At 44.2% G+C, this 16372-nt stretch overlaps 1 protein-coding gene across 6 annotated transcripts in view; it reads left to right on the top strand.

The window, feature by feature from the left end:
* Positions 1-16372, top strand: part of L3MBTL3 (L3MBTL histone methyl-lysine binding protein 3) — a 558444-nt gene that overhangs the window by 112381 nt on the left and 429691 nt on the right. For all 6 annotated transcript variants that reach the window (XM_069224176.1, XM_069224178.1, XM_069224181.1 and 3 more), the window contains one exon: positions 4149-4276. In XM_069224176.1, the coding sequence (XP_069080277.1) occupies positions 4175-4276 (102 nt within the window). In that variant the 5' untranslated portion in view covers positions 4149-4174. The remainder of the gene's footprint in view (positions 1-4148; positions 4277-16372) is intronic.

The following is a 16372-nucleotide window of genomic DNA, read 5'->3' as shown; positions in this document are numbered from 1 at the left end:
GTCCACTTTTGAAACAGCTATTTGCGAATAACTTGAAAAGTATACATGCAATTTTGATGATTTGAAGTTCCTAAAGTACTTACCTGCAATACCTTTCGAATGAGATATTACATGTAGAATTTGAACCTGTGGTTCTTAAAATAAACTAAGAAAAGATATTTTTCTATATAAAAACCTATTGGCTGGATTTGTCTCTGAGTGTGTGTACCTCATTTATTGTCTATGTGTATGTACAACAAATGCTCAACACTACTCCTTGGATAAGCCTACTGCTCGACCACACTACCACAAAATAGAGCATTAGTATTATCTATTTTTACCACTATTTTACCTCTAAGGGGAACCCTTGGACTCTGTGCATGCTATTCCTTACTTTGAAATAGCACATACAGAGCCAACTTCCTACAGATACCATGCATGCCAAACAAATAGGTATATCTTACCTCTGGTAATATATCCATGGCATGGACTATAGATGTGTTACTGGGTGTAGACAATCATAACTTGCTACAAACATTAGAGTATTCAGTGTGGTTCAGAGTGAGAACAGTCTGGTTCCTATACCCCAATACCTCAATACCTCAGTCCACTCCATCATATTCCACGGTACCAGACGCAGCCCGTCCTTTAGGGCGAAGGGGCCTCACACCCCCACCTTTTGCATTTGTGAAGAGTGCCTGTCAGGCTGAGCAAAGGTCAGCCTGATAGACACTCTTCATGTTAAGATCAGGCAGCCAGGAGTGAGACATGCGTGATTTGGGCAGACTCCTGGCTGTTGGGAGCTGAACTTTGCTGGGCTGAAGAGGTCATAGCTCCTATGGGCGTGACCTCAGCTCAGCAAAGGTGCCTCGAGGCCCTTCCCCTCGATGACGAGGGGAAACGTCACCCATTGACTTCGACCTGGGCGCTTCAGGTTTAAGCCCTGAAGCGCCCAGGGACGAGTGTCAATCAGTGACACCTCGTCACAGAGTGGGGAGGGGTCAGCAGTCTCACTGACCCCATGCCACTCTGTGACGAAGTTGGGACTGCTGCCTTCCCTCACTGCCTGACCTAAGGTCAGGCAGTGAGGGAAGGCAGCAGTCCCAACCCTCCTGGGACCTCCGAGGCTGAAGGTGTGTGTTTGTGTGTGTGTGTGTGTGTGTGTGTGTGTGTGTGTGTGTGTGTGTGTGTGTGTGTGTGTGTGTGTGTGAAGGTAAATGTGTTTGTTTTTTAAATGAATGTTTGGTGCGTGCGTGTAGGTTTGAATGTTGATGAGTGTTGTTGTTGTGAATGGATGTGCGTCCGTTTGTGAATGAAGGAGTTTGAGTGTGTTGCCCTCCGTCCTAAAATTACTGGCTGCCACTGCACCCTACTCTACCCCACAACGCTGCACTCTACTACACGCTCCGCCACTGAATCACTGAACTCTACTCCCCTTTAGTCTACTCTGCGACACTCTACTCCCCCTTCCCCCACACTCCACTCTACTACATATTTAGCCATACTGAACAGAAGCCACACTGGTTTACAACACGGCTAAAACTCATTGCCAAAGTCAATTGCCTTTTCATAGACAAGTTGATCAGTACGGTATTTAGGGTTGAGCCTGAAGAGGGGGGGGGGGGGTGAAACAAGGCATTACAATTCTTCCTTAACTGTACTTGCCTTTCGTCGCCATTTGAGGTTGACGGCCCCTGCAGTGTTCTAAAATTCAGATAATCAATTATGTTGAAAGCAGCTGTTGGATTCGGAGTCATGAGTAAGTAAACAGTGTGCAGTGCATTACATTTTCAAAGAAGCATTTATGCACCGACCTGAAAAGATTAGGAAGGAAAATAATTCCAACCTCAAATCATATTTGCATCGTTGTGCAGGTCCTTAAATCAATCGCAGCACATCTAACGAGAAAGTTGTGTTACGGCAGAAGTAACCCGGGTTTTAAATTGAGAGATTTATTTGCGTGCGTAAAAAACATTTTTATGCCTTTAAGTTAAAATAGACTGCTGCTTCCAAGTCTTATCTTTTGAGGTATGGGAAAATTATCCCAATTGAGGTGCATGTACTGATCTCGTCCTTCCTGTCATTGTATGGCTTTTACTTCACCTAAACCGTACTTCTATACCCCGTGCCAACACCATCTTTTCTTCCTCTCAGAACAAACGGGCAGTGACATCATTGCTTACGTTCCTCATTTAGAACAGACCGGTTATGACTTCACAATCGAGCTGGAAGCTCATACTTGGGCTCCTGCCTCTGTGACTTACTTTTTGATGCTGAAGGTCTACTCTGTCTGACAACTTTCTGCTGCGTCTCGACCCTGGATGTGCAGACTTCTCTCGTAGCCCCATGATTCCACCCTAAGCCTTTCTTTCTCTCTGTGATAGAGGACTACCTGTAAATGCCCAGTCTCCTGATTCCGAACTCTTCGGTCTTTGTTCCCACCAAAGATTTGTTTCCACACTTCAGTCTGCTTCGAATGTGGTTTCTCTCACTCACCAGAAGTTTTTCAACGACGTCAACTTGCTCCATTCACTGTGTTTGTTGTTAGACCCAGGTGAGATTGTTCCCTCGTTCAGACTTCTGAACATCATTTCACTTGTGCCCCAACCCTTATAAATTGGTGGTGGTAGTAGTAGGAGAGCCTGAAGGTTTGAAGGAGGGTGGAGGATGTTAAAGTTGTCCAGTGCCTCGAACCTTATACATTGTGGCACTAGTATTAACATCCGAGGAGTTGTGGATGGACCCTAAATAAACGTGGGCTTTTTTATTTCTTCATGACGAGCAGTGGCATTTCTTTCAGAAGTTCACACTTTTTTTTTTTTTTTAATAGCAGCATTCCCGAAGTTTTATTGGCATCTGAAAATGACAGCTATTTGTTGGAGGCACAAACTCCCCTCCTGTTTAGTAAAATTAAGTTTGAAATAAGCCAGTTGTCAATGCAATTTTAAGATTGATGCTTTCAGTTTTGTAACCAATGTGAAACTTGAATGCCTATGTTATTGATGGGTGAAGCAGGGGTTATTGATGGCCTAGCGTTTCCTAATTTTGACGGCTTGCTAATGACAGATTGGTTTCATTTTTTCAATTTTTAAAACATCTTTATCATGTACCACACAAAATATTATAGCCATCTTCATTCGTGTACTGTATAAACTGTTACATATTTACATCAAAATGTTTTCCATTCTAGTCACTATGCCATTCCCATACTGTTTCCCCTCTCCTCATCTTAGTCGCCTTTCCACATTTTTTCCACACGTCCATCGTGCGCATTTAAGTCGTACCTCAAACCATTAAGTATGTCCTGCCGCATTTTTCTGACTCAAGCTATTGTCTTGCTGGGTAGCTTTGCAGTCGCCTCCATATGCCTTTGAGAGAAATGTTCGTAGCAATATTGTGCTATAAAGGTTAGTGTTCACGTTGCATTGTGCTAACTCATTGTCATGCCCCTACCCCATGACATTGTCACTCATCTTTTGCCCATTAGAAACGCTATTCCCACAGATTTCCTGCGGTGTTTGGGAATCGTTCTCACATATACTAGGAGTACCTATAGTGGTTCGAGATGTAAGGTCAGTTTTAATCTTTCCTTGAACGTTTAAAGCAATCTGAGCCAATACTTGGCAGCTGGTGGGCATTCCGATGCTGAATTAAAAATCTGTGACCAGGGATGCGCACCTCTCTTCATAATTAGTACTTTCTCTCTCACCATACCCAGACATTATAACTGGTGCATAATACAGCTGATGTAAAAAATTATAATGTGTTTTTCTGCATCTGCTGTTCAGACACCCCTTTAATATGTCGGTAACGATACAGTGGACAACTTCCACTAGGCTAAGTAGTCTCCAGTTAACTGGTTCCTGGGGCTACCCGGGGAAAGCCTTCTTGACTGAGTCTTCTAGCCTCTCATATCAGAATAAGTTTACAGGTGTAGACTGCCGCCTTTGCAGATAGTCTGCTAGTGAGAGAAACCTGCCCTCTATGTAAAGGTCTACCAGCATGATATATTCCCTGCCTTGCACGTTCTGTGTCATCATCAGTTCACTTGTGATGGGCAACTTCGGATCTCTAATGGCAGATTGTTAAAGCTCGAATAGAATTTTGCAAAATCATCTTTTTTTTTTTTTTTTTACTTTTGCTTATTCAGTTTTGTTTTTATCTTCTAGTCTTTAGAGTGTAAGTTAACTGGAAGATGGATGAAAAGCCTACACCTGCACAGAGTCAAGACTTTGATCTCATGAGCGCATTGGACTGGAACGAGGGTGTTGCCACGCTTCCTGGTAGCAATATTCGAGTAAGTTAAAGTTGACTGCTTAGAGGCTGCTATTGCTTATGTCATTTACACCTGAATAGTCTAACATGTTTTTTAATGTTAGAAGTGTTTGGATCACTACCAGAGGTAGGTACCAGATCGCTGTGCTAAGTAAACTCGCTCTTTTGAATTAAACAAATTTCCAGCAGTATTGTTGACATGTTCCCATTCTCCTGTACCTTACACTACGAGCTGGCTACTGATGCCCTGAGCCATGTCTGGTCACTGGCCATTGCTGTATTCAGTTTTCCCACTCACATTAGCCCAGTGATAGTGATGAAGAGAATTGCATACACCTGTATGTTGATTTTTTTGTTGTTGTTTTTTTTACTGCCATTTCCGATGCACTGGCCTTATATCGTGGCAGCATCCTTTGCTTTTGTAGTGAATCTCGCTGTGTACCCTTGCATGCCTCCCAAAAATGCTACTGAATTTGACCTGTTGTAACATTTTGGAATTTCTATTCCATTGTTGCCCATGATATAGACCAATGACAATTATTCTGGAGAGGAAAATGCACACTGGATCTACTTCCCGTTCGAATCCCCAGTCTTTGGCAGGGTAAACAGTGTCACGAATGAACATAGAGGGCTAGCTCATTATCTTAGTGACTACTGCACAACAGAAAAGTAGACTGGTGGAGATGAACACGTTACTTACCTTTGGTAATGCCTTATCTGGTTGAGACAATATCTAGTTGCAGATTCCTTACCTTTGAATTCCCCCCAGGTGTCAGACTGGATCGGGACATCATCGTGAGGAGTAACCCTGAGCGCCGTTGGGTGTTATCGATCCGATCCACATCCGTTGTCGACGCCAATATGATGTTGCGGTTCCCACCCCGGCTCATTGACAGCAGTTTCTTTTCACAACTTTCCATGCCAGAAGCACAGAGACATAAAGAAACTGACTACTGGTACGTCAAAACTAAGGCCCTGAAAGGAGAGTCCCTGCCACTAGAAATCAGTTTGCAGAGCGGGAGGATAGGTGGGCCGGTAAGGAATCTGTAACTAGTTATTGTTTGTACCAGATAAGGCATTACTGAAGGTAAGTAACTTGTTCATTTGATATAGAGACTTCTAGTTGCAGATGCCTTACCTTTGAATAGATACTCAAGCGAATACCATCCCCGAAGGTTGGTCTGCAAACCAAGTTCACACTAGAAAGTCCTGCAGCACCTAACGGGCAAAGTGCCCGTCCCTATGGACTTGACTTTCCAGGCAGTAGTGTTTGGTAACTGTATGCGGAGATGCCCACTTTGCTGCCTGACAGATATCAAGGAATGAAACTTTAGCTCGGGTAGAATGAGCATGCAAACTTTGAGGTGGTTGCTTCTTGGCCAGTGCGTAGCAGAACTTTAATAAATAATACGACCCATCTAGAGATGGTCTAAGTCTGCACTGCCCCACCTTTCTTTGCACCCACGTAATCAACAAAGATTTGATCACCCACCCAGAACTCTTTTGTACGATCAAGGTAGAATGCCAATGCTCTTTTGAGTCTAGGTGGTAGAGTCTTTTCTCTTCCTCAGAAGGATGTGTGGGTGTGTAAAAAGTAGGCAACATGATAGATTGGCCTACATGAAAGGGCATAAACACATTTGGGAGAAAGGAGGCTCTAGTGCGAAGCACCGCTTTGTCAGGATAGATGGAAAGGTAGGGTGACTTAGATGACAATGCCTGCAGCCCACTCACCCTGTGGGCAGATGTTCTGGCCACAAGAAAGGCTGTTTTCAAAGAGAGAAGCCTTAGAGGAGAATTTTGGATAGGCTCAAAAGGAGTGTATATCAGAAATGTCAAAACCAAATTCAGATCACATTGTGGCAAAATGAATGGAGATGGGTGGGGGGCAGATTTGTAAGACCTTTTGAGGAACCTATGTACACAGGGGACTTAAAGAATGTTGATCAGGCAACCTTAAAAATGAAGAAATAGCAGTCAAATAACCTTTAAGAGTGCCCATAGCAGAGCCCTGCTGGGTTAAGGAAAGGATAAACAACAGGACTTGAGAGAGTGGTGGAGAAAGGGGGTCAACAGACTTGTCTGTACCCCGTGCCACAAATTTCTTCCAATGACACGCGTATCACGTTTTGTTGGAGGGACGCCTGGTTGTCAAGATTACATTACCGACTTCAGAAGGAAGGTCAGAAGCTGTCAACCGTTGCCACTGAATCTCATCGCAAGAAGGCGGAGTGGACAGGTTTGGGTTTTGTGACAGAAGAGCCCCTGTGCTGCGACAGAAGATCCTCCTGAAGGGGCAGTCTGATTGGGGGATGGATGGACCTGCTCTGCAGCTTGGGATACCAGACTCTCTGTGCCCAGTCCGGAGCTGCAAGGATTACTTAGGCCTGGTCGTTCTTGATCTTCTTGAGAACTATGGGCAGAAGTGGTATGGGCGGAAAGGCATACAGGAGGCCTTCGTTCCACTTGAGACAAAATGTGTCTCTGAATGATTACCGCCTTGGAAACTCCAACTTGCAAAACTCCTGACATTTCGCGTTCTCTGCAGAGACAAGTAGATCTAATCAAGTCTCCCCTACCTCAGGATGGAGGCGGCATTCATGATCCACTAAACATTTACGGCTGAGTTTGTCTGATCTGGGTTCAGAGATCCCGCCAGATGTTGAACCACCCGGGATCTGCCCAGCTGTTCCAGCCGTATCCAGAGGTGCAAAGTCTATTGACAAAGGTTCTGCGACCCCCACCCCGCCCTGCTTGTTGCTGTACTACATGACTGTGGTGTTGTCCTTGAACACCTGCACCATATTTCCTATGATAGAGGGAATAAATGCTTTAAATGCTAGTCGGATCGCACAAAGCTTCAACAGGTTGATGTCCGAAATCTGCAGAGACCAGATGGCTCTGAGCTTCACCTCTCCCAGATGGCGGCCCCATTTCAGGAATGACACATTTGTCATTACTGTCAGATCTGGTTTTGAAAGGGAGAGGGTTCTGCCTCTGACCCTATTGTGATTTGTTAACCACCACTGCAGATCTTTCACAGTTCCCTCTGAGATCTGGAATTGTTTGTAGAGACTTTAGGTCCCACTGCAGAACCCGCATACCTCCTCAGGCTTGGGTCACCAGCAGGATGCAGGAAGCCATGAGGCCCACCAGCCTCTGAGTCATTCTTTCCGAAATCCAGGGTAGAGGCAGAAACATCTGTATTATAGCCTGAATATCCTCGACTCGGCGCTTAGGAGGATAGACCCAAAACTGCACTGTGTCCACAATCGCTCCGATGAAAGGGAGCATCTAAGAGGGAGTCACGTGTAACTTTGGCACGTTTAAAGTGAATCCCAGCGATTTCCTAGAGGTCAGTTGTTGTCTGGAGGTGGAAGATGACAGCTGGGGTGAGCCCGCATTCAACAGCCAGTCATCAAGATAGGAGGAATACTGAACCCTCCGACCTCCTCAGGTGGGCTGCAACCACTGCCATCACCTTGTTGTAACACCCAAGGGGTGCTGGTAAGGCAAAAGGGGAGCACGGTGAACTGAAAGTGCTTGTGGCCTACCCCACACCACAAGTATTGCCTGTGTGTAGGCAGGACAAAGATATGAAAATAAGCATCCTGCAAGTACAATGCTTCCATCCAGTCTCCTGGGTCCAGGGCAGATAGAACCTGAGCCAGAGTGAGCAACTTGAACTTCTCCTTCTTCAGGAAGAGATTGAGGAACTGCAGGTCTAGGATAGGGCAGAGGCCCAAATCCTTTTTTAGCACCAGCAAGTATCAGGAACAGCAGCCACGACTACTGCTGGCACTGGAATACTTGCTGTGGCTCCATTGGTCAAGACAGCTGTAACTTACAGAGAACAGACAAGTGATCCTCCGTCATCCGATTTGTAGGATGGCAGATTGGATGGAGGGGTAGTCTTGAAGGGGAGGGAGTAGCCCTTTCAGACTGTCTGCAAAACCCACCTGTCTGATGTGATGGATTGCCAGCAGAGCAGATGATAGTGAACCCTACCGCCAACTGGCAATTGGGGGGGATGAGCCAGACTATGAAGGTATAAAGGCTGCTGCAGAAGTGGGGGGCGGGGGGTGCACGGACTGTCCATACTGCTGGACACTGAATCCATGAGGTCAGTAGATCCTGCACCCTTGGCCACGCAGAGGCTGGTCAACATGCACAGCACTGGGGCTAGCAGGTATTGGGCAAGGTTGGAGTCCCTTTCTGTAGCCATGAATGGGGGAGGGAGGGACGTGATGCCACGGTGAGACCCTGGGACATGGTCGTAGCCCATGAATCCTTGAAGTGTTCGAGCACAGAGTCTGCCTTGTCTTCAAAGAGATGGGTCCCATCAAAGAGCATGTCCATAAAAGGAAGCTTGAACATCACCCTGAAAATCCAGACCTCCTCAGCCAGGCATGGCGCCTCATGGCCACTGTCAGTGAAACCGCTCTGCCTAGTGAGTCAGGCGTGTCCCGACAGCAACGGATTGTGAACTTCGCTGCTTCTCTCCTGTAGGAAAGTCACTCTTTTTGGCATGGTTACCCCCACTTTGTCTGTTACCAGTGTGCATAGACTGTTTTCTCTGGGATCCTGCTAACCAGGACCCCAGTGATAATGCTCTCTCCTCTAAATTTGGTTGCTTGGGTATGCTTTACCCCCCACAATTGCCTTACTGGTGTCACCCTGTAAGTCCCTATTATATGGTGCTTAGGTACCCAGGGCATTTGTACACCAGGGCCCCCCCCCCCCTCTCTCCCTCCCCCCCCCCCCCAGGCTGGAGCAGGGATTATGCCACCCATAGGAACCCTTTATGTCTGCAAGCCTGCCATTGTAGCCTGCGTGAAAATGTGCATGCACCCTTTTACAACTGGTCACTGCACCAGGTCACTGTGTTCACCCCTATGCTAGGCCTTCCTAGCCCAGAGGGCATGGTGCATGTTCCTGTGTGTAAGGGCACCCCTGCATCAGCAAAGGTGCCCCTACAAACTCCAGTCCCAGTGCACTGGACTTCGTAAGTGCGGGGAAACAATTTTACCCATGTATTGGCCACAGGTCACTCCCTGTGTCCAGCTACATAATGGTAACGCTGAACCTGGGCATGTTTGGTATTAAACATGTCAGAATTGTACCCCAATACTAATACCACTATTTGTAGCATGAGTCTAAGCATTGTGGGGGCTCCTAAGAGGACCCTCCCTAGTATTGCTCCTAACAGTCTCTCAGGGATGTGCGAGCAGCCCCTCAGACAGGATTCTGTTGTCCTGCTGCTTGACCAGCTCATAAAGGGCAAGGTAGAACAAAGGATTTCATGTGGGAGAAGGATTCAACACCCTATCCTTTGGAAATAGAGTTGTAGGAAAGTGCCCCTTTTGGCATAGTTACTCCCCTCACTTTTTGCCTGGTATTGATGCTAACTTGACTGAGTGTGTGCTGCTAACCAGGCCCCAGCACCAGTGTTCTTTCCCTAAACTGCTTCCACAATGGGCACACCCCTGGCACACAGCTAAGTCCCTTGTAAGGGGTACCAGTGGTACCAGGGGCTCTGTGACCTGGGAGGGTCCCTAAGGGCAGCAGCATGTATTGTGCCACCCTAAGGGAACCCTCACCAAACACATGCACACTGCCATTGCAGATTGTGTGTGCTGATGGGGAGAAAAAGGTAAAGTCGACATGGCATCCCTCTCAGGGTGTCATGCCCAGAAACCACTGCCTTTGGCATAGGTAAGTCTCCCCTCTAGCAGGCCTTACAGCCCTAAGGCAGGGTGCACTATCCCACAAGTGAAGGCGTAGCTGCATGAGCAATATGCCCCTAGAGAGTTTAAGTCCATTCTTAGACATTCTAAGTGCAGTGTTGCCATATGAAGTACATGGGTTGGGAGTTTGTCATTACAAACTCCACAGCTCCATGATGTCTTCACTGAAGGCTTGAAAGTTTGGTATCAAATTTCTCAGCACAATAAACCCCCACTGATGCTAGTGTTGGTTTTATTGTTCAATGCACACAGAGGGCATCTTAAAGAATCCTCCTATATTTTACCCAACCCTTTTAGTGTAAGGCTGATCAGTCTGTGCCAGCCTGCCACTAACAGACAAGTTTCTGACCCTATGGCGTGAGAGTCTTTGTGCTCCCTGCGGTCTGGAACAAAGCCTGCTCTGGGTGGAGGTGTTTCACACCTCCCCCCTGCAGAAAGTGTTACTCTTGACGGTCAGCCTCAAAGGCCCAGGCCTCCTGTCACAGTGCCCCAGGGCACTCCTGCTAGTGGAGATGCCTGCCCAGAGGACCAGGCTCCACTTTTGGCAGCAGGTCCAGCTGTAAAATTAGTTAAACAAGGAGGAGTGACTACTGCAGCCAAGACTACCCCAAAGGTATCCAGAACTGAAGTGACCCCCTCCTTGCAGAATCCTCCATCATATTTTAGAGGATAAGGACCAATAGGGTTAGGAATGTGCCTTCCCTCCCCAAAGGGAGAGGGCACAAGGCTACCCTCAGGGACAGTAGCCATTGGCTACCGCCCTTTGACCCCTGTAATGCCCCTAAATTTCCTATTTAGGGGCACCCCTGAACCTTACTTACCAGATTCCTTGCAATATCAAGAAGAAAGGACTGTCAAGCCGACCCCAGCAGTGAAAACTCCATACGACAACTGACTTGTCCCTAGCCCTACTGGCCTGCTTTCAGCTTCAAAGACTCCTGCTCCAAGAAGGGCACACATACTGATGGGCCAGCGACCTCTACAAACCCCTTGAGGACTGCTTGCCCAGCAGAGGACCAGGAACTCGCAAGGGCAGCGTCCCTGTCCAGAAGAAACCCTTGTAATCCTTGCAAGGAGTGCCAAAGTACTAGTTAATTGAATCCCTCCACGTATCCACGCCGACTACTCTTATAATCATCATCATGAAATATCAGCGGGGGAAGGGGAAGTGGATAGAGAAACAAGAGAGACTGCCTTGCGGGGGAAACTCAACCTCTAGTCTTCGTGTTTTTTCTCCAACTGATCCTTGTAACCTGTTACCTGCAGAGGAGAGTTAATCACGTACATACAGTTCGCACATCTAGTTCATGTAGTTAAACATCACTGAAACATTGTTTACCTTCATGAAATAAGCACAAGCTTATAATTTACCATAATTATTCAAGGCCTGTTTTATTGAATTTTTGCCACCTATAAAAAAAGAATGTGTTTTAGAATAGAATTGCAGCAATGAGTCTATTGAAATAGTATTTTCTTATTGCCCTTGTTGTCATTAACAGGGTGTGTAGTAATCGATCTTTTCACTGCACTGTCATTGTAGCTTCCTGACTAGATAAATGTCATAAGTATTTTTATACTAGCTGCATCAGTAAAAAAAATGTTTATTCGCCTTGGATCATCAGAGAGTTGCTGTGAGTAATGGTTTTGATTTAAGGAGACTCCTGATGAAATTTCCTATGCAGAGAAAGTCTTACCCCAATTATGGAGAAATGTAGAGAGAAGGCCCCCCCCCCCCCCTGGACTCCCTCAGTGCAGGTGCCCCATTGGGCCCCATTGAGGGGGGCTGTGGGGCCTTTATTAGGCCAACGGTGGCAATGTGTGTTTTTGCTTTTTGAGACCCCAAAACTTTTTTTGCCAATGTTTGTTACAACGGTGAGGGCCTGGCAGCTCCCACAACAAAGGGTTACAAAAGCCATGTCAAAACAAGACCCGCATTGACGAAACCAAAAGACATACAAAAATGTTGGATCGGCTGACTTTGCCAGTGCTTGTTTATTTTCATGCTTTGCATAATCTCAATGAAAATGGTTACACTGATTTCCCATTAGGAATATTTTTCAGAAATCCTAGCATGCATCAACACACTTTACTAAATGACGTTTCTAAGAAATAGCAACCTAAAATATCATAGTAGCAAAACCTTTTTTTCCTACTTGCATTTTTTTCTGAACATTTTATTTTGAAAGCAAAGAATTGTCACTCTTGCTTGAAAGCTTCTGCAAACATTTGCATATAATCAGAGAGCATTCTGGGAACATTATACTAAGCCTCAGATTGTTAAACCTTTCAAGCATATATGTACACTTTTTTTTTTTTTTTTTTAACTAGACCCACTGTCAGTAGTGCAGTATTACCATAAAACGTTTATTTACAGCGCCTACCCCCATAATGAAGTATTTTCATTAATGAACCATAAATACAAGTTCGAAGAGCACTAACATATGGACACATATTGCTTCCACTGAAGACTGTTCACTTCTCTGTAAACTGGCAGCCAAAGGGTTTGTGCTGCAGGGGGTTGGGCCTGCTTGTCTTAAGGACAAAATAAACATGAAAAGTTGTTGCCTGTGACCTCAAACAATATGTCCCGGGCATTGGGCAATAGGAATTCCACATCCCTGGTCCCTATGGGGAAGCAACTTTTTTGCATTTCTTTCATTTATCAAAAACACATGCCAGATCCTGATACTCTACTGGTATCTCTTTTAGATGCAGGACACAGATCGTGCTGGATTGCAAGGCCAACACTGTGGCAGGAGAACCAATGAATTCCTCTTTTTTTTGTTTCGAAAGCATTGCTCCTTACTATACTGAGTTCATTGTCACTGTGCGTCTCTCCCAGTCAATTTTCGGGTTGTGTTCAGTCAACCATGGCAATCCCAGAATCAACTGGAATTGAGGCGCATCAATTAACTTAAATCTAAAAAATTGTTTGTGCCCACTCAGATCCAATCATTCAGTACTTTCAGTTTCTTCAGTTATGGGCCCAAAAGTTGAATTGGTTCCATCTACCTCTCAAACTGTCTTTGGGATTTCTTTCTTGATAAAACATATCTCCATCGTTTTGACATATTGTTTTGACTTATTTCTGGTCACAAAAATTACCAGTAGCCCCAGAGTCAATCTTTACTGAAATGTTCTTAATTTCATGATTTCCATATTTAGCCGTAAAGGGAACCATCAGATATGGCACTGCTGACTGTAGAGTATTTGCTACGTGTTGGGTTGCTGGACTCCCAGGAATGTCTGGAGTTGACTCTCTTTTTATTTTATTTTTTTTATTTTTTTTACCAGGCCAACTCCCTCTACTGGTGAGATTGTCTTTTCTCAACAAATTGGCTTTGGATTTCTTTGGGCACTCTCTCGCAAAATGCCCTGGATTTCCACAATACATACATATATTTTTTCATCTTCTTTTTTTTCTCTCTCCTTTTTGGGCAGCAGCCCCTGATGGCGCCAATCTGCATAGGTTCTTCTCCGGTGGAATGTTCTATCTTGTTAATTTCCATCTTGACTCTGTCAAACCTTGGAGGAGGGGGTGAAAATCTCTTCTTTTTCATGATTTTCTTTCATTCAATCTTTAATCTATCTGCAATACCAAATCAGTTAACTTCAAAATGTCCTGGGGTATATTTGGGCCAAGGCGTCTTTAAGTTTGTCCTCAAGTCCTCGATAAAAGATCTCCGCGCACTTGCTGTCTGGCTATTCAGTTTCTACGATTAACATATGAAATTGTGCTAAATATGAAATTAGATCTTGATTCTCTTGTTTTAATTCCAACAACTCATTATCTGTAGCTTGATTTGCTGATCGTCTACTGAAGATCTGGAAAAATTCTGATTTGAATCTGTCAGTTGTACAAGATGGTGTTGTTTTGAGCCATAATGGGCATAGACCAAGATGCAGCATCTTCACTCAAATACTATGGGTCCGCACAGGAAATGTAAAGAGCACTGGGTTAAAAATGTCTGTGCTTTCTGTGAATCCACACTAAAACGTTCTCGATGAGTCAAAGGAATAATTGAGGGAAGTAGAAAGGACCGCCTGAGTAGAGATTTCGGAAGCCTGTGTGGATGAACTCTTAAGCAGTGTTTCAGACTTTCGGTGAGGGTGGGGATTTAGCCATCAATTCATCCAGCTGTTGTAAAATATGATGTCTCAAGTTGGGATCTTTCTTTATCTTCTTTTAGACTCTTGTTCTCTTCTGTCGTGTTAGTTAATTATTTCTGCATATTATCTAAATTCCCTACCAAAGCCTTCAAATCCAAGCCTTCCACCATCTTCTGCTCTAGTGGAAATAGTTGTTAGGCACTTCACTCTGTAAGAAGTGTCAAAGTATAAGTCAGTTAAATTCTGCAGGAGCAGAAGCTCGACCCAATCTCCTCTACTAGTATCCACACCAAGGCTTGAAAAATCTACTCGACCACTTGCTATGTTGAGTTTTATTTTATGAGATCTATTTATTTTTAGATTCCACTCAACCCTTCTAGGGAGTGGAGAAAGAACAGGTGTTCTGTTCAGTCAATAACTGAATTAGAAATTGAGATGCATTTAAATCTTATTCTTGTCACATTTTCTCTGTGTGTAGAGACAGAGGTCAAAAGTCAGTTTGTCTTCTTGCAATACAAATACGTTTCCTTGTTGTTGCAGAGTTCCAGGATTTTGTAAGGTGAACTGTCTGACCTATGTGAAATGAAAGGCTTTTGGTAGCAGGTTTTTTACTTAACACATAACATTCATATAACTAAGAAACTTTACAAACATTTCAAAATCTATTTCAGTAGCTGTGAAAGACCATTTTTTTCTCTTTCTGCGTGATGAAATTAATGAAAAAAAGTCAGAACACTTTACTTGGTGATATGCAAATAATAAATGTTTTCTGAAACCCAATTTTCATAGATTATTGTTAATACACTACATAGTTTTATCAGTAAAGCTGCAAGTTAGTCGGAAGGTTCTTGGACATTTCTTGGAAATTTACTGTCTGTAAATGACAGTGCGCTACCACATCATGTTTTAGTAATATATTTTTTAAAAGTGAGTGTTTAAACATAAACTGGGAAACACTCCTACTCTAATGGCAAAGCTATTACTAAACTAAGAGGCAAGTCATGCATGGATTATTTGTACCCTATATGTGGGCTAGATTTATTATACATGGAGCAAACGTTAAGTTATTTAATCAAACAAAAGAGGATTTTTGTTTATAGCAGAAATGCTGTACTCACATATTTGAAGGTGCTCTCATGGGAGAATGAAGAAAAAGGTGACTGTAAAATACAATATTTGCCTAGGATCACAAAATTTAAAACCCGTGCCCGGGTCAAGTACATTACAGTTAGGTCGAATATATTATTCAAGCTACTCGACCTGCAGGTCTAGTAAAATTGTTATGATTTTTCGAGGCCTGGCCACCGACTACTCTTATAATCTTCAGCATGAAATATCAGCAGGGGAGGGGAAGTGGATAGAGAAACCAGAGAGACTGCCTTGTGGGGAAAACTCCACCTCTATTCTTTGTGTTTTTTCCCCAACTGATCTTTGTGACCAGTTACCTGCAGAGGCGAGATAATCACATACATATAGTTTGCATATCTAGTTCATATATTTAAACAGCACTGAAACATAATTTACCTTCATGAAATAAGCACACGCTTATAATTTACCCCAGTTAATCAAGGCATGCGCTCCTCTTATTGAATTTTTGCCACTTATAAAGAATGTGTTTTAGAATAGAATTGCGGCAGTGAGTCAATTGAAATAGTCTTTTCTTGCTACCCTTGTTCTCATTAACATAGGGTGGTAATCGATCTCTCGGCTTGGATCATCCAAGAGTGTCTGTGAGTAATGGTTCTGATTTAAGGAAAGTCTTCTGATGAAATTACCTATGCAGAGATAGTCTTACCCCAATTCTGGAGAGATGTAGAGAGAAGGTGTATTCTTGGCTGACCTGTGTGTAGAGAACGAGACTCTGTTCTGCAGCACTCTACCAACTTCAGAAAAGTGATGGCAATACAGAGATGCTTCCCGTTAAAACAAAGTTGAGCTACTACCCTCAGATTGAGAGTAACGTGGTTCCGAGACACAGCTTACTAGTGTTTTCATGCTGAAATTTCTTCTGAGGAAAATGCGTGGAGGAGAGAAGCTACCGACACCTCAAGAAGTCAGTTGAAGTGTGGCATCCTTCTCTTAGTGCCCCTCTATTGAGCCTGGGAAAATGCTCATGCCCAACTAGACCTTCTCTTGAAGACCATCATCTTGAAAGTCGAGATCAGAGCACCCGATAGCAATTGGAGGAAAGTCTTCAATAGCAATTTTGCAGAATGCTTGATATGTTTCTAGTGTGGATGTCGTTGAGCTTGTACAAATCT

Source organism: Pleurodeles waltl, chromosome 3_1 (genome assembly GCF_031143425.1).
Source record: "Pleurodeles waltl isolate 20211129_DDA chromosome 3_1, aPleWal1.hap1.20221129, whole genome shotgun sequence".
NCBI classification, from domain to species: Eukaryota; Metazoa; Chordata; class Amphibia; order Caudata; family Salamandridae; genus Pleurodeles; species Pleurodeles waltl.
This window is presented reverse-complemented; position numbering and strand designations above follow the sequence as displayed.